The 27,504-nt window shown below is 42.5% G+C and overlaps 1 protein-coding gene across 2 annotated transcripts in view; it reads left to right on the top strand.

Moving 5' to 3' along the window:
• The window catches only part of VIPAS39 (VPS33B interacting protein, apical-basolateral polarity regulator, spe-39 homolog), a 309,783-nt gene that overhangs the window by 126,387 nt on the left and 155,892 nt on the right, over positions 1-27,504 (top strand). For both annotated transcript variants that reach the window (XM_086937557.1, XM_086937558.1), the window contains exons 5-6: positions 8,739-8,777; positions 13,312-13,376. In XM_086937557.1, coding sequence (XP_086793683.1) covers positions 8,739-8,777; positions 13,312-13,376 — 104 coding nt within the window. The remainder of the gene's footprint in view (positions 1-8,738; positions 8,778-13,311; positions 13,377-27,504) is intronic.

Raw genomic sequence — 27,504 nt, 5'->3', positions numbered from 1 at the left:
GAACAACAAACGACACAGTCAAAATCATGAACACCATCCACTCCGCATCCCTGTCAGATCCGTGCCCACGTCACATCTTCAACAAAGCCAGCACCACCATCGCACCCCATCTCCGAAAAGCCATCAACATCTCCTTCGAGACAGCAAGCCTTCCGGAGAGCTGGAAGCACGCCGAGATCAACGCCCTACTCAAGAAACCCAAAGCGGACCCCAAGGACCTCAAGAACTTCCGGCCCATCTCCCTGCTCCCGTTCCCGGCGAAGGTCATCGAGAAGACAACTGACCTGCTACCTCGAGGACAGAATTCTGGAACCGTCCCAGTCCGGGTTCCGCAGCAATCACAGTACCGAAACTGCCCTCATCAACGCCATGGATGACACCAGGGCCCTGCTAGACAACGGAAAAACTGCGGCCCTCATCCTCGTGGACCTGTCATCCACCTTCGACGCGGTCTGCCACCGCACACTACGCACATGCCTTCACGACGCTGGGTCCAAGAGAAGGCCCTGGACTGGACCACCTCCTTCCTATCCGGCCGAACACAGAGCGTCCGCCTCCCCACCCCCTCTTCCGCTCCAAAGCCACCAAGATCGTCTGCGGCGTACCCCAGGGCTCATCCCTCAACCCAACGCTCTACATGGCACCGCTCGCCCAAGTCGCCCGGCTGCACAACCTCAACATCATCTCTTACGCCGATGACACCCAGCTGATCCTCTCCCTCACCAAGGACCCCCACACCGCTAAAACTAACCTCCACGAAGGAATGAAAGCAGTCGTCGAGTGGATGAAGAACAGCCTACTGAAGCTGAACTCGGACAAGACGGAAGTCCTCATCCTCGGATCCTCCCCCTCCCCCTCGGCCTGGGACGACTCCTGGTGGCCGACTGCACTGGGAACAGCTTCAACACCCACTGACCACGCATGCAACCTAGGGGTCATCCTCAACTCCACCCTCTCCATGACAAAGCAGGTCAATGCCGTCTCTTCCTCCTGCTTCAACACCCTCCGCATGCTCCGCAAGATCTACAGTGGATCCCCTCCGAAATGAGAAGAACGGTCACCCAGGCCCTCGTCAGCAGCAGGTTGGACTACAGAAACGCCCTCTAAGCAGGAGCCTCGGCCAAACTCCTGAAATGACTTCAACGCATCCAGAATGCCTTTGCACGCCTGATTCTTGACACCCCTCGCCGCAGCCACATCACACCCCACCTGAGAGAACTGCACTGGCTACCCGTCAACATGAGGATAACCTTCAAGCGCCTCACCCAAGCACGCAAGGCACTCCACAACACCGGATCAGCGTACCTCCACAGACGACTCAGCTTCTACACCCCCACCTGCCAGCTTCGCTCCGCCAACCTCGCCCTTGCCACAGTCCCCCGCATCCAAAGAGCAACCTCCGGCGGCAGAACGCTCTCCCACCTAGCCGCCAAGACCTGGAACACCCTCCCCATCCACCTTCGGCAGACCCAAGGCCTGCTGATCTTTAGAGGACCTTAGTGCAGTAGCAGTACTAGGCACCCAACCCCCCCCCCCCCCCCCCCCCCCACCGCCTTGAGACCTTCACGGGTAATTAGTGCAATTTATAAATGCTATGATTGATTGATTGATTGGTGGCCTATAACACAGAGGCACTCTCAAATGGTCGCAGCTGGGGCGAGAGCTCGGGGTTAAAGCATCTGGGGCCCTGTCGGACTTGGCCACACCCCCAATGACAACTTTAAGGATCCGTTCAGAGCAAAGGAGGTCACACTAAAGGTGGGAATTTTGTTAAGGCTTCTCCTAATGACATCAGGGGACAAGTGCCCCCGGACTTCTTAGTGTTCAATACTGCAAGAAATCTGACCTCTTTCCAGGCAAAGGAAACTGCCTCCCCTCACCCAGACAAGGGAAGTAAGCATCTCAATGGCACTGGCAAGCATGTAGCTGTTGGTGCAACAATCCAGTGGTGCATCGCCTGTACGGTGGGTTTGCAGTCAAGCTGCAACAGGTACTACTGGAAGGAGATGAAGGTCCGTAGTACAGCACCTCACTGAAACATACTGGAAAAGGGGTGAGGATTTAATCAAAGGAAATATAATTTCAGATGCAAATATCTTTTTCACATTTGTTGCTGCATTTACTGGTTCTCACAGTATCAACACTGGTATTTTGCCTTGCAGCCACTCACATCTTTGCGTCTTCGGCCAACAACACCTTCTTAACATTTCATTCGATGGGCTACTCTCTTTGGTCCCTGATTGGATACGATGTTAGCGAAAATCAAGAATACAACCAAGATTGCAAAGTCCTTGGGTCCCTGCAGCCTTCTACACTCAGGATCTCCTTTGACAGGCAGCAATCGAGGGGCAGGAGCAAGACCACACCATGAGTATAATCAATGCTTTTGCCGGGTTACTACATATAATTCCACATCACCCTTCATAACATCCCTCCACATCAACACACCCTGAGTCAAGACCACCAAGAAGAAGTCACTGTGCTTCTTCAAAAGAGTGTTATTCAGCCAGTGCCCAGACACCAATGGGGCAAAAGTATTTATTCTCTGAACCTCCTCATTTCAACAAAAGGATGGCTCCTTCCAGCCCATCTTAGACCTGAGGCCACTCAATCTGTGCATCCTTTCAGAGCACTTACATATGATAACCCTGCAGTATGTCATCCCACTGTTCCTTCAGGGGGCACTTCATGATGTCATTAGCCTTCAAGAACACCTTTTTTTTACATGTTGATCTACTCTGCTGATCACCTGTACCTTCGATTTGTGGTAGGTGGACAACACTACCTATTCATAGTACTGCCCTTTGGTACCACTATGGCTCCAAGGGGGTATAGCAAGTTTCTCAGTGTGGTGGCGCATCCTCTATGCAGAGCAGGCTTCCACATCTTCTCATATCTCGATGGCTGGGAAATGAAGATCAGCAGCAGGCAGCAATGTGTAGCACACACTGCTATAGCTCTCTCATTGCTCCATTACTTGGTGTTCACTGTCATTGCAAAGCAGTAACACCTCCAGCCCAAACCAATTCAACCTTCCTGGGCTTAATCTCAAATGCTGTCTCAGGGAAAGCATACCCCAGTCACTAGAGGGTGATGGCATTTTAACAACTGCATCCTCTTTTACTTCAGCTAGTCCCATTAGCAGCTTTTCGCCCTTTGTCAGTTCTTGTATATGTGGACAATGCTGTTCTCTTGTCTAGGACTGCCAACGGGCTGCAACGACTGGTAGAGCTGTATGTAGGGTATATGGAAGGACTGGACCTTTCCACAAACCATCTCAAATCCTATGTGATGGTGGTGCGACCTAGGAATACCTGGTCAAAAAGCTTTGTGTCAAAGGGTTATTCCATCTCTAGGGTTGAGCACTTTTCCTGCCTGGGTATGTTTCAGACTCCAGGTTTTCTTGGCAACCACTTATGAAGAGAAATTCACTGAAACTTAAATCGGCCTCTGCAGGGGTTGCACTTTACGCTAGACGCTTGGGCCAAACTAATGTAGAGGCGATGTTAAAGGTCTACAAGGATAAATGTTTGTCACTGGCCAGTTATGGCTGTGAGATTTGGAGTTATGTATCGTGTCCCATCTACAGATGGTCGAAAACTCATTCCTTAGGGGCCTCCTCAAAGTTCCTGTAAGCATCCCCTCAGAAATGTTGCATGAGGAAGTAGGCATTGGTTACATAACAGAGTGGATCACCCTTCGTCCGCTGATCTTCTGGCTATCAGTCTGGGTAAAAGAAGATCTCACTTAACAGGCTCATAATACACGATTGTATGGCACTGGAAGGAGCGATGAGTATTTCTTGGTTAGCCTATTTCAAGCTTGCTTTTAAGTCTTTGGGTTGACCTGCGCCATTTTCCAATCCTGAAGGGATAGTGAAGAGAGACATTCCATTGGTAAGACAGGCTTTTTTTGAACGGGTAGCTTCAGAACTGGAAGCCTTAGCCCTTCATCAGTTTTCCTTCCAACAAATCATTATGATCAAGACAGTTCAGAGTATTAAACCCTATCTACTGTGGGAAATGTCTAAATATCATAGGAGGCTCCTGACGTACTTCAGGTATATCAAGATTTATCAGCTATGTTAACTAGAGGGGCTTAGTGTACAGTCTTTCATCTCCCTCCTTGCTAATGTGGTCAAGTGTCCCTTCCTGATACTTTCCATATTGTTATGATATGTCCTACATTAGCTGCGCCACAATTTAGTCTGGCCTCTCCTGTTGAATCTGAATTGTACTGAAGTGCGGCCAGCTTTTTTCTTTCTCCAGATATTAAAAACACCCACTATTTGTTATTATTTAGCCCGTTTTTTTATCAGGGATTGTTAATGGCCGCTGAAAATGAATTATAGATGGCTAGTTTTAATCTGACAGTTGTTTTTTTAATTGATCAGATGAGCTGTTTTTATTCTATGCATTTTTATCTTTAAGTGGATTTTATGTATGTATTGTATTGAATGTTGGGAGTTTTGGGATACCGATTTTTTTTTTCTTTTTTTTTTTTTACATTGCATGATGATTTTTCTATTTTCTTTTATGATTTGAGAGAAAATCTAATAAAGTTATAACTAAGTAAGCAACTCGTCCCTCAGCTATAGTTAGAGTAATGAAGCTCTGGGATATGATGGCATCTTGCATAGCAGTTGTGCCGCACACCAGATTGCACATGTGCCCACTCCAACAGTGCTTAGCGTGACAACGGTCCGCAGGGGAAGGTATTGCATGGGGAATTATGGTAGTGCATGGCACCTGGACCAAGGGTGACACAGCAACTACTTAGAGCTCATGATCATTCACCTATCCCTGAAAGCCTTCTACTGGCTTGCCCGCAACAGGGTGGTCCTTCTAAGGATGGACAACATTCAGCGTCCGGATACAGAAAGGGGGCGGGCCTCATTCACCTCCGCTGTACACACTTGCCAAGACATCTGGCACTTGGCAATTCACCACAAGATCCATCTCCTGGCGGAACATCTGGGGTTTGATAACTTGTAGATCTGTTAAGAAGGATGAATCAACAAACTCCACCCACAAATCCTTCACAGATACTTGCAGCATTGGAGGCCATTGATTTTTTTTGGCCACCCCAGAAAACACAAAATGCCCAAGGTTTACCTCAAAGTTTCCACACCCAAAGTCTTTAGGCAATGCATTGTGGATGAAATGGTCAGGGATATTTGCCTAGGCTTTTGGGAGGGCACCGGGGATGAGTTAAGGTTTTTCATTTACATGATCTGCCAGTGATATGGGGAGCAATTTTCTTGATCTTGATATCCAAGTAGATGACCATAGGATAATGAAGACAGTTCATCATACAACCACAAATAAGAACTCTTTGCTTCGTTATAGATCCTTCCACTGTAGATCAACTTATCAATTCTACTAATCTTCAGATATCACAAGTGTAGTTCTGCATAGGAATTTCAGTCGATTCACCCCTTCTCTGTAGCAAACTGAACCAAAGTGGATAGCCTAGAATAGTCATATAAAACCGCAACAAACTGGTGTTGAATACACCAGTATAAGCCCTACATACCACCTTTGTATCCACGTTTGATCCACTGTCAACCCAGATACTTAATATTATCAGAAAACACTAGTTAATTTTGGAAATGAGGGAAGAGTAATAAGTAAATCCAGATTTAACTTTAAGCATTCCAGCAATTGGAAAGGCAAACTAGTTTACACAAGACCCAAGAATGATACTTAATGAATCCCAACATTATGTCTTACCCAATGATTCCCAACATTATGTCTTACCCACCTCCAAATGGTCATCACGTATTTGGGTGCTGTAATAGGTGTACCTTGACTAAGAGAAGCAGTGAGGTCTGAGTCAGATAATGAAATGACAAAATGTGGCAACAATACAAAATCACCACCTTTAACACCCACCTATCCTTGTGGGCTTTAGCTTTATTATATAGGTCTTACAACCAGAAATATTAATGTTTGGATTCAAAAGCATATTTACACACTATGTCTGTCTTCAAGGAATTAGGTAATTCCCCAAATGGTTAAACAGTGCTTATACATGTCTCTGTGATTAACGCTATAGTGGAACAGATCTTATATTAAAAAAGAAGCAAGATGGATCTTTCTAGAGGCAACAGATAAAACGTGACTGAACGACTATACAATGGAACCCGGTGTCAGTCTTCTAACTCGCCTCTCTGTTTGTGTTGTGTCATGGTAAGATTACATAATTGTGGCATTCTGTACTGGTGAATCCATTAACAGTTTGTCTTTCTTTGAAATCTTACTATACAAGTATGTATATCTGGGCGCCAGTTGACATGGTATCCGGTCATTTATACTGTGTACTTCTCTAATCTGGCACCCGCTTTTTTGGCACTTTTTTTGTTGCTGTACTGATCACCTGATATCATACATCCAACTGAGTTTTCATAAACAGATTATCCTTGTACTTTCTGAGTGTCTTTCAGCAACAGCACATATTCCTTTTATGTATTATAACATCACAATCCCAAACCAATATAGCGCTCACGATCATAGTACCAAGTACACTTACAGTTCTGTGCCATTTAAATTACGGGCCATCATGCCAGAAGCATCATGTCCTGCATGTGGTGCTCCATTTATGCTGGTGATGTTTGCCACCACGTCCAGCTACCTACTGCATTAAAGAGGACCGTCCATCACACCAGTATTATTCTCTGGCAGTCCAGTGAGTTTTCCCTGACCACTTCTCATTGTGATGGTGTTTGAAGTGAAGACTTTCAGCTTTCTTGCCTTTCTAGACTGAATGTTGAGGCGCTTTTTTTGCTAACAACTTATTCTATAGTGAACATAAGTCAGCACACCTGCGCGTCCTTGGAACCATATTGGAATGATTTTTCATACCATTCCAAAATGGCTGCAGTGTGTGCACAAACATGCTCATCATTTGTAGTCTATGCTTTTCAATGTATGTGCTCGTACATGTTGCAAACATTCATTAGCAAATTCATTAGTTTGATATTTGCCTCTTAAAAGCAAAGACAATTTTATTTATTTACAGAGTTTTATATAGCGTGAACGTGACCCTACAGGGTATTGGAACACTGTACAAATCGCACTCAGGTCTTCGCAAGGGACACAACTACATATAAATACAGATGCGTTATATCAAAAAGGGCTTGGTGGATCCTGGCTCCCTAGAAGTCTGAATGACAAAGATCAGGTTGAATGACTTAAGATGACAAGTGAAGGAATCTATTCATTAGAATCTTTTTTACTTCTTTTTTTGAAGAAGGGAGATGAAGGGTTAGTCCTAGTTTCTGGCAGAAGTGTGTTCCATAATCTCGGGGCTAGACCCGAGAAGGAGTGGTTCTAAGTCTTTTTAACAAAAAATGTGTGGCTTCAGCAATAGAAAGTTTGAGTTTTTGAGGAGTCGCAACCACCGGATAGTTCAGGATTGTTGGCCAGGTTAACAGGTTTGTTGTGGTGAAAGGCCTTATGTGTCATGCAAGCTATCTTCAACTGGATTCTGGCTTCGGACAGGAGCCATTTTAGATGGATGAAATCAGGTGTAATATGGTTGAAACCTCTGGATCCTGTGATGAGCCTAGCAGCAGAGTTCAGAGTGGCTCGTAGAGGAGCAAACTTTGCATTGTGTAGATTAGCGTGGGTAGCCTTCCTCCCATAATCTAACCAAGGATTGGACTACTAACTGCAAGTCATCTGGGGGCAAGAACTGTTTGATTTTCCTTAATATGTTTAGACAGTAGTAGGCTCACCTTTTGGTGACACAGATATGGTCTTGCATATTCAGGTGTTTGCCAATGCTAATTTCGTTTCTATACTAAGAATTTGCATTTGATCATGTGATGTAGTGCATTTTGTGCCATAAGTAAAATGTATGGATGCAAGGCTCCGGGATTGACTGGGACATTATGCTTTGTTTTGTTTAAATACCAAACCATAAAACAACTGACTAAGCAAGAGGTGTATAGTCTTAATTTTGGGCTCCTCCTGTTTGGCTTACTCCATGGGATCATCACAGATATTCCTGTTAAAACCTTTAAAAACTGCATATGATCAAAACAACTTGCTGCCATATTCAGGCACTAGTGTGTGCCATGGTGGTGATATCTTACTGATCCTTGGAGCTCTTCACTGACGTTTTGTTTTAAAGTATTGATTCATGACCATTTAATGAAGAAAGTATATTGAAGGAAGACACCTATCTACCTCTAGGATCTTGCCATAACTACCAACCTTCTAAACCATTTTTATAAGAATTGCTGAGACAACAAACACTAAGTTATTGGTAAGTAATTATTCCAATTTTCATCAGATTAAAAAGACATCCATGTCATGGAAGCTTTGTGTGTTCCATACAGAAGTTGGGAATGGTGGTGGCGTATATTTCGACACATCTAATTTGCTTCCTGTGGTTTTAATGATCAATGGTATCCTTCAATAGTATCCTTTAAGCTGTATGTCATAATGAAACCCACATCCACGACTCCATCCATGGCTTTACAATCCTCTGGAAGCATAAGTTAAACCATACCTATATATGTAACCTCTCATTATTCTTGACTGTACAATTCCTTACAGACGAATGTAAGGAATTATTGAAGTAAATAGATGACAAGTCTTCAAGTACTAGCAATTCTAGATATCGTATGGTTGAAATCGACAAAGTGCCCCATCAAGGTGTCATTGTGATTCTTTTATGTTTGGGGTAGGGCGTAAGAGCAATTGATTAAATGTTTTTCTTTTTTCTTTTAGGAAGAGGCAAGTCTGGCAGCTTCCAGGCACTCTCTGACAGTTAGTAATCATTCAATTAATATTTTAATAAAGCAACTCATTAAAAGTTTCCTTTCATGAAAGGTATCTCTATTGTGAAAAACACATATACACTGAAAAATACATATACACTTCTTGTATTATACAATTTCTTTGCTATTGATTTGTATATTTTAGAATAGTAATTCATGTGTAATCCTTATTCCTAAAGTAGACCACTGAAGATGTGTAAAACATTTTTAACATTATTACTTAACTTTACATCAGCTGTACAAGATAAAGTACTACCTAACCATTTGCAATCATGATATTTTGTAGCTTACCATAGGGAGGCACGATTTCTCATGCTGAGTGCTCTTATGAGAATGTAGAACTATGATGTGACGTACTGTATCGGTACATATGGTTTAAAATATTTAATGTAGTACATAGTGCCCTGTTTGTGTGATATTAAAGGCACATCAGTTGCTAAAATCTGGCATATTGAAAGTACGAAGGCCCTCATTATAAGTGTGTGTGTGTGTGTGTACGTGTGTGGGTGTGTACGTGTGTGTGTGTGTGTATATATATATATATATATATATATATATATATATATATATATATAGCGGACGCGCTGGCACTAATTAATTAAACAGCATTTTTTTTGCACCAGCAACTTACGGGTCTGCTCTTCGTCATTTCGCATTGGCAGCGTGAGCTTTCCTGGAGCTTTCCTTGTGACGATTTCTTGGATATATCTATATATGGCTGTGCCAGAAATAAAATCACCTTGAGCACGAAATCTGGGTCTGTGTCCGAATTTGCGGCAGGAGGCGCTGGGAGGAAGCTAGCGCTCGCAGCAGGTTGGAAAGTTACGATACATATATATATATATATATATATATATATATATATATATATATATATATATATATATATATATATATATATATATATACACACACACACATTATATATACACACACACACGTATATGTGTTTGTATGTAGATATATATATATATATGTGTGTGTATATATGTATGGTCTGTGACACTTTCTGCTAAATAAAATTTGTAAGCACCTCGAGGTCCGTGTCCGGTGTCTACTTGCTGGCTGAGGAAGCAGCGCGAGCTTGTGTGAGACGGAGTTCAGGATATATATATATATATATATATATAAATACTAGCAGCCCGTCCCGACGTTGTCCGGGTATGAATTGCTGCCGGCCAGTAGTATATTGTTTTGTAGAATTTCGTTTTGATAGCATTTCTTGTCTGTGACAGGCCTGTGAAACGCTCCGATTGACAGTGCACTGTTGATGCACTTAGGAGTGCGCATTCAGTAGTGTGTGAACTCGAGTTTCCCTACTTTATTTTTCCTTGCAATATTATATAGCGCGAACTCGACAACATGACATGGCATGAGCACAATTTACATTACAGAAGAACACATTCATATGTGGTAGGCACGGGGAGACAAAGCGATTTGCCTGGAATCACAGGATGTTGAGCTGATGCCGAGATTCGAACGTAGCTTCCCAGCTCTAAAGTTCGCAATTCTAGAACTTGTGGCGGGAGGTGTGTCTAAAAGTGTATGTCGGTGCGGGCCATCAATGAGAGAGACCTGCATACCATTTGCCTCCCTGACTTGGACCACTGCCCCACTCACCTAAACTGAAGCAGCACTTTTCGGCTTGGCTCCACTGACTCGACACCTATGACATTAACAACTCAGAAAAGAGTCCCCCTTAACTTTCTTAGGAAAGATACTTGAAAATCTGTGACCCAATACCCTATACTTCTTAAACATTTCCTGCCATTTACATTTAGCTCCATCCACTCCACAGTACCAAAATGGTGTTCTTAAATGTATATGATAAAATGATCTTCATATGGTAGATAATCCCTCTGACCACTACTTTTGAAACCATCAGCGACAACATTCTGCTACAGACTACAATATGTATGTGGCTTGCAGGCAAATTGCTACATTTCGGCTGTTCCTTTCTGTAAGACATTACCCAGATCCTCATACTTGGCCTAGTTCAGCAACCTAGTCAGAACCAGTGTTCTTTAATTGCCACCCTTTACCCAGGGTAGCCAATATATCTTCTAGATTTAAGTGTCAGAAGATTTGCTGAAGCATTAACACAAATTCAGAGCCTACTGGTTCTTTGTAAATAATCCTTAGGTTGTTTTCTTGGTAATGGCCCCAGAGCCAAACAATCTATGATTGAGTCCATCCTGTCTCTGCTTTTTAAATTCATCCATTCATATGCTGTTTAAATAGTGATGTCCCATAAATAAAACTATGTTTTAAAAAGACAACTTTGCACCTAACCAGTTGACTTGTTTTCCTGTACAAAATCCAACATTTAAATATTACTAGTCCCCCCCCCCCACCCAAGAAAATTAACCCACAGTAGAGGTAAATCGTATGTCCCAGACTTTGGAACACTTTACCACCTCAGAAACAGTCTCCTGTTGATTAAACACTTATTACTAACATCTTGACCATGGCTTAGTAAAGCTAATGATGCTCCATGTTACCGTTTTATTTAATGGCATCAATCAACTCCTTCCATCTCCTCCATGCCCATAACCCCACTTGCATGTCGCCTAATCCCACATTACCTTGCCAAGTGTTGTATCTGTGCATTTGTAGCCCATGGACCCAAAACTTCCCAATGTTGAAAGCTTGTACAGGATGGAGACACTATGCAAGTGGCAGCGCTCCTTTAAAGAAAAAAATGCAAACACCAGTGGTACTTCAACTTATAGTGAACATCAACCCTGGCAACCACTGGCTCTTTTGCTTAATATATTATGGGTGCTTAAATATCTGTCACATTTTAGGTTCTGAAAAATACCCTCTGCCTCAAAGCTTGGTTTGAAAGAAATTAGGCCTTTGAATCTCTGTAAGTTGCGCCAGGTTCCTGCATATGACAGATTGGTCAATGACACCCTCTAGTCATCCTTTTGTGTGGCCTTTTTCTATAGTGAGAGTAGTAGCAGGCTTCCAGTAATGATTCTGTGGGGATTCCCAGATTCCAAGAATTATTCAGTGGGGGGTCCCTGGATTCCAGTAATGATTAGGAGTGGGTCCACAGTTGTCAAAAGGTTAAGAACCAACGCCCTTATTCTCTCCTATATGTCTCATTGCACATACCAATCTCTCTCTATTCGGAATGATGCTTTGGTCCTGTGGTTGTAATTGTATCACTTTAGCGCTTTTCAAGATGTAAGATGGCCGGCTATATGAACCTCATAAGTAAATATGTGTATAAAACCTAAAAATACAAAGTTCCAAAAAATTCTAATATCAAAAAAGCTTCAGATTTCCTATACAAAAAGGTTCTTTTTGGTAGGAGTTAACTGTTGAATTTGGGGCAACATCCTGGGAAGCCTAACAGCCTCATACATTTCTGAAAACCACACACTTGGGGACTCCATGTTAGTGTGGTGTGTGAATGTATGTCACCACGATTTCTTTCCAAGAATAGATTGAAAGTGTCAAACATTGGTTCACAAAAACAAATGTACTCCAATTTCTATGATCTAAAGTTCTGAAATCTGCAGAGGACAGTAAAGGTACTACCACCCACTGTTCCCGCACTTCGCCCCATAGAAACAGTAGCCTTGACATCAGTGACTGGAAAGGCCCAAAAATCCAACTAAGGAAAGGAATTCAAACTTAATTTTCAATTTTCAAAAGGCCTTTTCTTTGGAGGGTGGGTAGATGCAGTATATAAGATCAGGGCGACGCTTCAACCAGAGAAATATATGACTCCTTGACAGTTTTGAAAAATACCTGGGGTGTTTAGGGTGCTGTGATACTCTTCAGGTGTAAGATACTTACAGTGTACACTTCCCTGTAGTGCAGAGGATATAGCAAGATGGCTGTGAGAGAAGGCCATGATTGCTTTGACTTTAGCTAACTCCTTCAACAAGATTCTACCTCATCACAGAGAAGTCCTTATCACAGAAGGCTTAAGGTTGCTTCCTGCATGTTGATCATAAAACTGGGGAATCCATTCAGAATCAAATCTAACTTGCCCTTTTGTTGACAAACAGAGACCTTCAAGAAGGGAGAGCATACCTGGGGGAGGAAGAGTGAATCGGAGTGCACATCTGGGAAACCACAGTCATGTGCCTCTCAGTGGTGACCATGTACATGTGAGCCCTTCACTCCATGGCACCAAGCTCCAGAATTGATCCCCTTCACAACCACAATCTATGAAAAATGCTTTAGCGATAACACCACAATGTTCCTTCAGATAAATCATCATATAACCAAGTCCATAGCCCCTCTGCTAGAGATTCCTACGTCTGTCACAGGCAGTGATGAAAAAGACAGAGCCACAAAGGCAACAGTCTATTTTGTTGAGTACTGGGATTTCATTATTGTGGAGGTGGTGTCCTGTAGGTTATCTTTTCATTGCCTTGTGGTGCTGTCAGTATTACAGTAAGATATTTAAGCATAATATTCACCTCTGTTCCTTGACTCAACTGTATTGAGATGGAGGATAAAGAAGAAGCATTCAGAAATATCTGCTCTCTCCTTTTTCACAGGTATCCTGGACACAACTGCTAGGAGCTTTGCCCCGGAGCTGCGGAAGCCGAAGGGTGAATATCAGGTGCGTTTACCAAACTGATAAAGGACAGTAATTCCCTATTGATTAGATATTGAACCTGTCTGCTAACAATGATTAATATGAAACAATTGCAATAAAGTAAGATCTAATGTATACAATTTATGTATTTATATACAAAAAAGTGAACTTGATTTAATCATGTACAAAAATATCATCATCTAATGCATAGACCATACTCAAAGAGGGCGTTCAGATGAGAGAGACTGTCCAGAAAATTCAGGAAAAACACAGAGAAAGAAAAGATCGCACACAAAAGAATAGTGCATAAATAGTGTGCACACTGAATGTCTATGCCCACCGAGTAAATGCACATGTTCAGCAAGAGCACAGAAAGGTTAACGATGCACAGAGAGCCAGCGACTGCACATAGAGTGCTTTATTGCGCCCACAGCATTTTCACTGGAAAGTAGATGCAGAAATAGAGTGAAATAAAGCGCACATGGGTAGGAGTTCAATTGTGTCAGGATTATACCAGATTTATTTTAAGACATGTCCCAACCTAGCCCCTCGCAAGCACCAGCATACACTATGCAGGCCCTTGCAATTGACATAGCACATGCTTTTTAGAGTCCAAGAGTAAGGCTTCCAAGCCTGATACCTTTCATTCATTAATTCATTTATTTATTTACTTTTTTGTTTATTTATAGGTTTTATATAGCGCTAGCTAGACCCAAAGGCATCAGAGCGCTTTACATATAGTTCAGGGTCGTTACATAGAAGAAACAAAAAAAAATAGACAGTCAACAACATAAAGGTAATTATCAAAATAACATGCTAAGGGAATAGATTATGCAGTCAAGAACGTTACAAGACATTAAAAACAGGATTAAGGTGAAGGACAAAGAGGACGCTGCTAAACATCAGAATCATACGCCTGCCTATAAGGTCTGGAAGGATTGTGTGACTTAACTGGGAAAAAAGATTCGTTAGTATGAGTATTAAAGTATTTGTGCGGAGGAGTTTAAGGTCCCGTTTGAAGCATGGAAAGGATGGGTTACAGCGGAGGTCACTGGGGAGTGTATTCAAGACCCAAAAAGCATTACCAGAGAAAGAGCGAGTCTGTGAGGATTTCTTTTTCCGTTTGGGAGGGATGAGAAGAAGTGAGTTGGAGCTTCTCAGCACCCTGGCTCTTCCTGCTTTGGAGAGTTTGGAATCAAGGTAATTTGGGTTGGGGGTATGCAGGGCTTTGTAGGTGATGCAAGCAGTCTTGAAGATGCTTCTCCCTTGGATGGGAAGCCAGTTGAGGTTCTTTGAAGCCGGTGTAATGTGCTCAAATAGTTTAACGCCTGTTGGTAGCTGCGCAGCCATTTTGAGAACGGTTGTAAGGGGTGCAAGCTGGAGTTCCTGTGTGGATGGCGTTGCCACAATCCAGTTTTGAGAGGGCAAGAGCCTGCACTACCGTCTTAAAATCATCGGGCGGAATAAACGTTTTCATTTTCTTGATATTTTTAAGAGTGTACAGCGCTCCTTTGGCTGAGTTGTTGATATGGTCTTTCATTGCCAAATTTTTGTCTAGAGTGATGCCCAGGGACTTTACGGAGTTGGATAATGTAAGAGAGCAGTTGAGGGCGTCCAGGTCAGTGAGCCAATCTTCCATTGGAAGAGGGTTGTTTTTCGGGGAGAAAAGTATTATTTCCGTTTTATTGAGGTTCAACTTTAAGTGGTTGGTGTTAAACCAAGATTGTATCTTGATTAGTGTATCGTTCAGATGAATGACGTCACACAGTGAATTAATGTTGTAGTAGAATTGGGTGTCATCGGCATACTGATGGTATTTTACACCTGCTTGGTTCAGGATAAGAGTAAGGGGTTCCATGAAGAGTTGAACAGGGAAGGGGAGAGAATTGAGCCTTGGGGGACACCATGGGGAATTGGTGTTGGTTTCGAGAGACAGTTTTTGATTTTTATTTGTTGCGAGCGATGTTGCAAGTATGAAGTGAACCAGTTAAGGACTGTGCCATTGATACCACTACCGTTCTTGAGGGTCTCAATTAATGCAAGGTGGTTAACAGTATCAAAAGCTGCGGATAAGTCAAGTAGGATTAGAAGGCAAGTGCCACCTTCATCCAAGGATCTACAAATATCATCCACGTTATTTAGCATAGGAGTTTATGTGCAGCATTCTTTCCTGAATCCTGACTGGAAGGTGTCATAAACAGATCTGGGCAATGATGACTGTACCAAAGCCCTGTGTCATCTCTGATCCTGAAATCTTTGCAACAGACCCTGCCAAACAATATAAAAAGATTAAAAAGATTTTAATGGAATCTTCTTGATTAATTTAGGGTCAACCTATTTAAGTAAAAGATCATTGATTTGCTTGTCAAGAAATATATATTGAAAAGGAATACCCTAAATATTTTACCATACATTGACTCAACTGTTTACCTCTTTTTTTTAAAAAAATTGTTGGTAAATGTGAGAGCCATAACACGAGCAACATAAATAAGAATCACTTGATTTCCCCCAAATGAACATTTGGAGTATCTTGCATCTTTACCATTGAGTGAATTATTTTGTGTGCAAAATTATTCTCATAGATTATGCAAATTACAAGAGCTCACTACTAGCTCGTATATATTTGGAGATTTCCTTTTGCATTTCATAACTTGTATTGAATCTGATGAAGGGAAGTAGTGTGGCTCACTGGTTAGAGGCGGCAGACCCGAGAGCAGAGGACGGCCCGGGACCAGGGTTCGATTCCCGGCGCGGCAGGTTTCTGGACCAGGGTCAGCGGACTCGATAATTCTCTCGCCTCGGTGCCCACTCTGATCAGCGATCACACTCGGCAACTCTGGGCATTAGCTTGCCTCATCTTCACTAACGGCCCCACCAGACCGCCGGGGATGCCTGGTCTCACCCTGGAGATACCCATTAAGGGACCATCTCTCAGGGAAGCCAGGAAGGGTTTCGCAGCGGTCGAAGCGCGGAGATACTCCTCCGGGAGTCGATCCTAGCGCTATATAAACCTGCAATTAATTAATTAATTAATTAATTAATTAATTAATTAATTAATTAATGAACACAGAAGCAAAATAGGCTATGATAAATTAGCCTTGAAAAAGCAGGATTATACATGCAAACCACATTTTGGCTGTGACTTTATATGTTGTCAGAATTGGAGATCTGTTGAAATCATTTCAGGAGTTTGGACTTTAAACCACGCAAGATCTGTTTTCCTCTCTTTGATAAAACATCATGTTATGATCACTTTTGGATATTGGATATGAATTTATAAACAGATTTTGATCTGGGACATTATAAGAATAAAAGTAAATTGGATTTATTGTTACAATAGTCATGTGATATGACTGTATGAATCCATAAGTCAAACACATTTTCTTCTCATGATTTAAATTATTCTACAGTTGTGATATATTACTTTTAAGTGGGATATTCCTCATAATTATTCAGTTTATTTGCCTACAAAAGTTATTCTAGTAACAACTTAATGTCTGGGAAATCTCAGAGGCAGTTTTTAAACCTCTAGAGCTTGCCTAGGCTTCTGCGAGCCAAAGATAAACAAATCAATGTATAGGTTCAAACAACTGAAAAAAATCAGCTGAAGGTACAGAGTCCTGTGTGCTCATGCCTGAGTGTGTGTGTTTCTGTGGTGGAATTGCTTTATTGTAAATTTGATTGATCAGATGATCAGACTCATAGTTGTACTAACGTTACCCCCCCCCGCCCCCACATACTCAATTAACAGATAATATTTGGTGACTTCCACAATAACCCTCTCATACAAAGAGCATAGTTTTTCACATGTAGCCTATTTCTAAAAAAATCCCATATTCTGTAGCATTCTCATCAATGGGACTCATCACCAGTTGCTCTTGGTTTAGTCTACACCTTTTCTTCCCCATGAAAACATTGATCTGAGAAAAAGAACTAACGCTGGCACTGAATCCCACCTTTTGCAGGAATTTTCAAACTACAAGCTTGCAGTTTGGGCCCCTATTGCCACTTTCTCCACCAACAATGGTGTAGCTGGAGCTGGCTATTTTGTGACACTGTCTCTGAAATATATGCATTAAACTAGGTACAGAAACATATTGGTATCTTTCTAAACTGTGGAAAAAGTTCTTTAAGAGATGCTTTGTTCACTTCAAATGTGATTGAGGATGTATCATGACACATTTCTCATGGGTTTCTGCTTCATTTATGTCCTTCAGTGAGCAGTTGCAAAAGTGTTCCCCCGCTTCCTCTAAGGCAGAAGCTTGACTTCGATACAATTTAAATTGTGCACTTGGAAGGTGTTCATGTTTTGGAATTCTGACTTTTTTTATGATCTCAACTACTGCAGACATGTTTTCCTGTAGTTATCTTACTGTACAGTAGACTGCCCCCCCTCTGCCCCCCTATTGCTATGTGTCCTGTAGTCCTCACATTTCCGGCCAGTGGCATCTACTTTCTGGATGAGTTCAATAAACATCTGGTCTGTCAACGCCATGATAACCCTTTGTGGTGAATGTGCGCTTTGCAAATAACACATTATGTTATGGACAGTACATTGTTCACTACCTCTTGCATCAAGGACCACTGGTTGAGGGAGAAAGTTGGGATCACTTTCTTTCTAAGGCAATACAATTTGCAACATGAGAAATATTTTTTTAGCTCATGTGCCTACCTAAATCATTTTTTAGCTCATGTGCCTACCTTCATTGTGAAACCAAGTCATCTGTCTTCATAATCAGTTCTGAATATTTTAAAGCTGTTTTTAAAACATGTAGCAAATGAAATGAAATAAATTTGTACTTGTATAGCACACTGCTACCCCAGCTGGGGTGTCCTGGCGCTGTACTCATACCGCTGTGGAACACTTCCTGGTGTTTCCCTGTGAAATGTCCACTCCTGGGCAACACCAAGGTGAAGCCAGGCATCCCAGCGCTGTTGGGGCCGTTGTAGAGATTAAGCAAGCTATTGCCCAGAGTTGCAGAGTGGGACCCATGATTAGAATAGGCACCAAGGCGAGAATTATCAGGTCCGAGGAAATTGAGCCCAAGACCCGCCAAGGCGGGAATTGAACCCTGGTCCCGGGCCAGACCTCTGCATCAGGGTCTGCCGCTCTAACTTTTGAGCCACACTTCTCCATTGCCTTTGATAGATCATCGCATAAATGTTTCATGTAACAATCAGAATCACTGTAAATGTCTACACTTCTCAATTTCCTGCCAGATGTATCCAACACCTCCTGGAGCAATGCTATAATTGGCATTGCCTTGCAGGTTTCTGTGATATCCTGATAAGCCTTGATAGTACGGTAGACCTACCCATTTCCTGCATCACAAAATGCGATAAGCACTGTCACCACTGAATCCTCATGAATTTTGGAGGTTTTATTGTTTTATCAACAGTAACAGAAACATTTATGCCACCGTGGGGTAATGCTGTAATAGGCTCAGTATGTATTGGAAAACATCGAGGGCTATATTATGGAAAGTGCCCTGGGGCGCAACCGGCATGTGCGTTTGCTTTGCGCGCCCACTGGGCACTTTGGTATTACAGAAAGGGCTGCAGACGCTGGTGCAGCGTGTATTATTATTAGGCGCAGAGCCAAAGAAGCTGTCGGAGGCGCACTGACAGTGCGCCACATGAAAACTAGTGCACTGTGAATGCGCCCCTTAATAGCAGCCCTCTGGAGGGTTTCCTATGGACCCCCAGACATCCCCTTGCAGGCGAGTGCAGTCCATTACTACACCTGCCTGCAAGGGGATCTCTCAGTACCCGCCACTGGGGGGATTTGGGGACCAAATCAAAAGCAGAGCAAAGGCCAACAAACACGACATACAGACTTCAACACCCCAGGGTGACCACCTTCCAGTACACCTTCAGGAGCCGGAACACCTGGTGTATTGTGCTTGTGTCCTCTCTAAAGCTCGCCTGTAGGGGGGACAGAATGTCATTCCTAACTATCCACTCCTGCAGTCTGCCAAGTATAAGCCTACAAAACAGCTTTTGCGAGCTATCTATAAGACTTATGGGTCTATAAATTGATGGTTCATTGCAAGGCCCTTTCTTATGAATGGGTATGATTTCGGCCCCAGCCCATGTGGGGGGCAAAGGGGCCCCTTTAGAAAAGCTTTAAATAATGGAGAGAAGTAAGCACCCCAGATGTAGGCCTCTCTCTGAAATACGTCCCTGGGAATATTATCTAGACCTGGGGCTTTATTGGGTTCTATGCTCTGTATGGCAAGACATATTTCCTGCTCTGTTACTCCCTGGTCATTACGGGCACACCGCGGACCGCTGCTTCAAAGATGTCAGCCTTCTCTCCTATAACCTGTGCTAATCGGCTCCTGATCCCCAACCCTACGGAATCACTAACAGGGGGGACGGTTCTCTCTTTTTCACATAGAGGCTTAAATAATGGGCTACCCAGTCACTTGCTGAAATGTTAACATCCGTGGGACCGGACCCTTCCCTAGTGCTACTAGAGACAATGTTCCAGAACCGATGGTGATGTATCAAGCTCTCCCATCTGTCCCTTTCCCAGTCTTTTTTAGCATCAACAAAGGCCTTTTTATGGATCTGCCTGGCCTCCTGGATCAAGGACCAGTGTTGCGCCTTTATTGCCTCGACCAGTTTGGGTTTGGAGTCTCTGCAGGTTTTGTTGTACCTGGTCGGAGGTTGCTTCCTCTCAACAATATGCTTGGTTTCAACGAAAATAGGCTGCTTAGCTTCCTGCACATCCAAATGTGGATCTCTTAGAAATGGAATCCAGTGACTCTTCCCAACCCTTCATAAAAAGTGGCATCAGACCCTCTATCCCTCAGCCAGAATACAGAAGATCTGACTTAAGCCTCTTGCGAGGTCTCCAAGCTACACCATTTAATTCTGCACATATCTGTAGTGATCCACAATCTCCTGTCCAGTAGTTCTTTACAGTGTTCAGCCTGTTAAACTACGTTTAAAGTCAGCGTAAGGAATAGAGCATTGGGGTCACTATCCTGTCGAGGCAGGACTTTCATGTCTTCGAGGTGTGGCCATAGTTGAAGGTCCCAAAGAATGTAATCAATCAAGAAGGTTGAGTTTGGGCGATAATTGTGTACGCCCTTAGTCAATCTGAGCTGGTTCTGCCATTACAGGCTCTCAACCCCTGATTTAAGGTAAGGACTTTGATCTTTATTGCAGTCGGAGACCATTTTCCCAGGGGAGATATTTGGCTGGGACTGACCATAAATCATTCTCTTCCACTGACAGAGACAGCTATCGAGACCCAAAGGCTCGAAATGACAATTAAAGTTGCCCCCCACAATTATTCTTGCATCTGGTGACTGAAGTGATATATGTGCAGTCAGTTGGTCAAGAACCATTGTTTCTCATTCTCTTCCATCCGGTCTACAGTACACATTGTGTATTAGGTAGACCCTGTGGAGCCTTAAAGCATATACACAATCAGGGGAGTCAACCATGATGTCTGTTATCGTTCCCCTCACTGTAATCTTAACCCAAATCGTAAGACCTCCAGAAGGCCGGCCCTTGCCTGCCCTGGTGGCGACCTTGGTATAGTTAGCATAGCCAACATGGAACTGGGGTTGGAGGGACTAGGTCTCTTTAAAGAGGCACACATCATACTCTTTGATAAACTCACACCAGTCCGGACGTACTATTTTAGATTCCATGCGCGCCACATTCAAGGAGATAAGTTAGGCCTTCCCAGGAACACCTAGAGCAACAGTGGTTGGATACGTTGGAAGATTCTTTGGCTGACCTTCAGGACTGTTGGGGCCATGGGGCAACCTATTGTGAACTATGATGGGAGACACTTGGTTATCCATTATCTTGTTGGCTGGAAGCCATTCCATGCATGTTCTTTGTAGACATAAGAAAGATACAAGGGAAGTTTTCAATACATTTAATGGAACAATCTTACTCTTGCATAGAGAAAATGAGCTGCAAATATTAGGCACATGAAACAAAGCAATGTAAGCAGCATTATGAACATGGTGTAAAGAATGAATAATCCAACCATGGCAGCAGTCTACATATATTCTTACATAGCACTACCCCTACTCTGAGAGCATAGTGGGTGTACCCTCCGCCTGATCTCTTAGGTTATCCTGAGACCCCATACCTGAATGACTTGGTCTAGACTGGATTGGCAATCCCTCTCTACAGGAGCAAGATGGAAGATCAGCTTTAGGAGGGTTGCATGTCGAACGCAGCAGACATTACAGTACCGTCATGGCTGGGGTTTATCCTCTTACCTCTGTTTTTTAAATATGATGTTCTCCATAGGAACAAAGCGGTGGTGTTATTGTCTGAGATGCGACATTTAGATGTGGCAGTTGGGATTGCTCGGTTTTTACGATCTGTCAAACAGAATCTTAAAGATGAAGTGTAAATGTAAATGTAAATGTAAATGTATAGGCATTTATATAGCGCACTACTTACCCGTAGGGTCCCAAGGCGCTTCGACCGCTGCAAAACCCTTCCTGGCTTCCCTGAGACATGGTCCCTTAATGTGTATCTCCAGGGTGAGACCAGGCATCCCCGGCGGTCTGGTGGGGCCGTTAGTGAAGATGAGGCAAGCTAATGCCCAGAGTTGCCGAGTGTGATCGCTGATCAGAGTGGGCACCGAGGCGAGAGAATTATCGAGTCCGCTGACCCTGGTCCAGAAACCTGCCGCGCCGGGAATCGAACCCTGGTCCCGGGCCGTCCTCTGCTCTCGGGTCTGCCGCCTCTAACCAGTGAGCCACACTATTGGGGGGCGGGGCAGCTATGAGTGAGGTTCCTTTAACCCCTTCCATGCTGATGACGAACCCCAGCCGTCATGCACTACGGTGCTCGTGTGCTGATGACGGCTGGGGTTCGTCACGGCCCGCCCCTGTTGGTGTTGTTTACAGCACACCAGGGGAATCGCGGCCGCATGGAAGGGGTTAAAGGTTTTAATTGTTAAGTGTGTTTTTTAGAATGGTTTAAGGACACATGTCTAAATAAACCTGTTTCTGAACCTAAAGTAAAGGGGCAGGGCATTGTTTATATAATAAAGCCAATGTGTCAGAAAAATAGCTCTGATGCAATGATGTGTGTAGATGTCAGAAGCTGTCTTCGAGTGAGCAATGGAAACACAAGGATATCTCTTACTGTTCCTAGCCTTAAACGAAGAGTACAGATTATGTATCAGGAAAGGCTTTCTAAAAACAAGCAGCATGTACACTGCGTCTTCGCAGAAGAATATCATGCAAGCAAATAATAATCTATCTAAAAAAAGTCTGCTAACACGTATAAAATATAAAACGGAGAACCAAAGTGGGTCCAAGAGGGCCTCACTGCCCTTGGCCGTGAAAAGACTGAGCTTCTACATAAACTAGTCTAAAACTAAGCATAAAATTAATACTAAACATTTTCACAGCCTAAGCAAACCAATCAAAAATAAGCCAAATTGGAAAAAAAACAGTTAAAACAATTTGTAAAAACAAAGGCCGAATTATAAATCAAAATAAGCTTCCAAGATGTCATCCAAGTATCCAGTGTCAAGGAATTCCAAGCAGGATTCTTCTTCCGCATACAATATGTTCACAATAGCCGCATTGATTAGTTACAAAGAACACACGTGGTCTACACCACTACCCTAGGCATTTCACCCTGCTGTGCACCCACATTAGAAGAGCCGGTATACAGGAAATCAGGAGCCAAAGCATCAATATCCAAAGAGAATGGTTTATAGAGAGCATCCTGAAGCAGTGACTTATTCAAGGGACAACTCTGAAAATGGGTCCTCATTCGTGCATTAACAGATCCATCTCCATAGTTTTTACCTATTGCATTGCAAAGTAGATGTTAAGTGTACACTCGAAAGGTTACTACAGCCAGTGGAATACAGGCTGCATGCTGGTAAACCACACTAGTCGAAAGGGAAGGAACTACTTATAGTTCAATTCCTGAAGCAAAGACTCTCCAAAACACTTTATTGCGAGTTCATGTCACAGTTGGATGTAAGGCAGATCCATCACCATCATTTTGCCTTGAGGTGGAACTTCCATTGTTGAGCAACAAAAATAGGACCAAAATACTACAGATCAGGAATAACACCAGTGGTATGCCTCCAAAAACACTAGAAAATATAGAATGTTTGAAGGACGGAATCACTCCACAAATGGTCTGAATCGTGCTGACAAAGCCAGACCCACACGCTTTAAAGAAATGCACCACACCAGCGTAGTTAGAAGCATTAAATATGCATTGCATAAGTTCACCAAGATGTTGAGGTAGTGTTGTGCACAATAGCGTTTGAATTTCGGAGGACATACTTGCTACTTGTAGTTCAAAGAATTCAATGGCAGATGTAAGTGCCACATACTTTTGAAACAATAAGGCTTTTAATCTGTTCAGTTTGTCAAAATAAATCTTTCAAGGTCGGAATAGAAGATCATAAGCTAACTCCTAAAACCAGGTGCGTTGGAGGAAACTGCACAAAGTTGCAACATGTGACTATCTGAGAGACTGAAACCACATATGGGGCACCTGCTCTCACCCCACAACAACTTAGATCGTTCATCATCTAATAACTTCCATTCCAAAGCATGGACTAATTGAAGAAGCTGGTAATCCCTTCTAGTAACATGCCAATTTGGCCATCAAAGCGTTACATGCCCCGTGAAGTGTCACTTGTTTGCAAATCAGTGAGTGGCTGAGTGCCGATTCACATACTTTTCCACTAACCAATCCCTCTTGTTCCCCACTGACATACTTGTAATCAAAAGGCAATGACCACACTTGGTGGATAAAACTCTCTCCTAAACACCCATATCTGCGAACTGAAAAATGTTTCATGCAAAATGTGAATTGAAACGTTGATATTGGTAATGAGATCACCCGATATAATAATGGCAGATGGTGTCCCGGCTACTGTGAAGAGCAACTTTTCTAATTTTTCAATATTTAACATTGTGTAAGTGGCGTCTTTATTAGCTATTAATTGGTGCCTACATGTTAAATACAAAGGCAAAAATAATTGTATTGTGTTCAGGTATTTCCAGGGCACGCAGCTTGAATTTAAGACCTGTAGTGTCCGACTCAAACTGAATAATTGACCTTAGCTGACTCTGCCCATGGAATAAATAAGACATGTAATTTTGTATAATATCAATTGCAAATGATACAGTGGTATTCAAATTGTAAATACGAGTTGTCAATGTATTCATGCTATTATCAACAACAGCCAGTGCTTTTTCCACATTTTCTTGATCAATTTGCCTTAAAGGCACAGAAGCTTCCATTTGCAACTTTTTTCATATTTCATTATAGGTAGCATAAATAAATCTTTTAGAACGCGGGAACTTAGGACCCAACAAGAAATCTTGCAAATCCATGTACTCCAAATTTCCCAAGGAATAGATGGTAACTGCTCCTGAGTATTGGAACTGGATGAAACAAGGGTCATGTCTGCTCGGTTGAAAACCCTGGGTAGTGTTAAAAACCAAAAGTGCATAACAACCATTTCTGTCCACTGGCCCCAATAACCACCCGGGAGGACCTGAAAGTGTTGAATTGTATGTACCATTTTGCACCATACTATTAATCTGTTCCTCAGTATAATTAGAACATTGGAATGTTGGGAGCTCCATTGAAAACAATGGAGTGCTCTGGGCTTATAATGGCTGGTATAAGCCTGGAGCTCCAACATTCCAATGTTTCTTTTTGTTCACAGCTCTGGCTCTCAACAAAGGCTTCAGGGAACCTGAGGGGATTCCAATCCCCTCACGCTCCCAAAAGGCTTTGTTTTTTTGTTAGAACATTCTCTAGTGACAGAATGTTCTAATAGCCTTATAGCCCTTCGTAGATGGGCTATACCGCTATTAAAGTCCCTCTCCCTTGTTAAAGGCCCTCGCCTTCGGCTCGGGGCCTTTAACGCTGGAGAGGGCCTTTAATAGCCGGTATAGCCCTCTACGGCGGGCTATAAGGCTATATTAATAAATGTTGCCGATTATCAAAGCGGGCAATTGAAGAAATACTATTCTGGTTAATTTCTTTGATTTTAGCTAGACCCAAACAAGTGGTCTGCTGCACTGTTTTATTTAGGAAAATCATTTATTTTGAAATCAAGCAGGCTCTAAACAAAGTGTCTGTTCCCTGCACTTACCAGTATTTTGTTCCCCAGACTGATTTTAAATCAATAGTATCTCTCCAATAATCATAGCCTTTTAGAGCCAGCTAGCAAATGAGTGAACCCGAATTAATGAATTTTGTTTCGATAAACATATTTTGTTTGCCTGTGAAGGGGTACGTTTAAAATAAAAGGAAACAGGATCTGACGGAGTATGCCCAGAAACATATGTAAAATATTCCTTGTATGTATTGGAGCTATCCACTAGGGGAGTCAGGCAATGTTCCCATTGTGTAAAATTGAAAACTGTATGTGGAACACTAGCGCTGTGTAAATAATGATGTGCATAGTGATGATAACAAAACAGCTCTCCATATTAGCAGAGTTTAGGTACAAATCCTCACTTTTAAATACAGTATAATATTCAAGCTCCAAGAGCACTGAGTTAACTGTTTTTACATCCCAATGATTAGATATAAATCCAGGGGTAATCACGTCACCCATTGTCTCTGTAAGACCAAAATTATCATATTGGACCATATCCCAAACAATTTTATCATGTACGGGTGTCTTCGTACTTTGTGTGAAGACAAGTGAGGTTTTAGCGCTTCAACTACTAGTTCCACAGCAAAGGGTTCTGGGAGATAATATTGATCTCTGATCAATAAAAAAACTGTCGCAAATCGAATCCAAAGACTCAAGAAAAGAAATTAAAGGACAATCCAAATGTGGCTGAAGAAATAACGTGGGAGGCGCACACCATATTCTTCTACTTTACCACCGCTTCCGTGTGTTTAATCAAATTATTGCGTGCTACGCAGGGATAAGGATCTTCCTGTCTCCCAACAATGTAGTCACACAAATGTTTTAACCCCTTCGATGCTGGTGACAAAGCCAGCTCGTCATGGGCGTTACCTGAGTTGCGCGCATGACGAGCTGGCTTTGTCACGTTACCCGCGATTTTCACATTTCAGCGCGCAGCGGGAAAACCCGCTAGCGCGCATGCGGTTAAATAACGTTTGCAGCACACAACTGTCATAACATGACCTAAGAGATTGGAGTTGAAAACAGTTAAAAAGAAAGAATAAATCATCAAGAGCCCAATGGATTGTGTTATGTTTTATTTGTAAAAACGTTTGTTAGATATAGAATGTGATAAGTGGTGTGCTGCAAACGTTATTGGAAATACTGTTCAATCCTAGGATTGTTTAGAGCGAAGTAGGGTGTTCTCTTCTCCCATCTGAATTGCAAGCACCCAAGGGAATTACGTTTGAATATACAAACAAGTGTATTCCTATATGAGCGCTATAAATCTCCCAAACACCCAACATTAAAGACAAAAATGCTTTAAGCCAGGTTACCTGAACAACCTATGTGCACTGCTGAGTGTGTATAAAATGTAGCATATTACCATGTTACCCAAATAAAATTAATTCAACTCTTACACAATAGTATTCTCAAAACAGAATGTATTATTTGTGTTCATGTTTACATGATATAAATCAATTTCACAAAATCGTATTAACATTTATAGCATCAATGTTTGGATGACAATCACATAACAATATTGCGTCACCAATTATTATTAATTCTGCTTTATCTGTGAGTTTCACATTGATGTTTATGTTGCCCTTTCCCTATGCATTTCGGGACCCATGGTCCCTTCTTGAGGAGCCTCTGTATAGAAAACAAATAAACATAATTCATATGTTTTTTTAAAGACTTTATGTTCCGGAATCGGACCAAAACTTGACACAATCCTCCAATCCACTTGAGAATTCACCATGCTTCAACCCCGGTACTGTGCTCACGCCCAATCCAGCATTTCGATTACCACAAACCTGTTTATGTGTCACATGCCAAACTAGACTAAAACAGTATTGATAAAATAAGAACCACCATCACACCCAACCAGTTGAAATCGCCATCATAGCTGCCTTATGACCACACCTTGCATATCCCCAAGGTGCAACATAATGCTACGATGTACTTACACAAAATATGGAACAAAGGAATGTCTCCTGAAATAACATCATGATGTAATTGTAATCAGAATTT

Source organism: Lissotriton vulgaris, chromosome 9, assembly GCF_964263255.1.
Source record: "Lissotriton vulgaris chromosome 9, aLisVul1.2, whole genome shotgun sequence".
Lineage (NCBI taxonomy): Eukaryota > Metazoa > Chordata > Amphibia > Caudata > Salamandridae > Lissotriton > Lissotriton vulgaris.
This window is presented reverse-complemented; position numbering and strand designations above follow the sequence as displayed.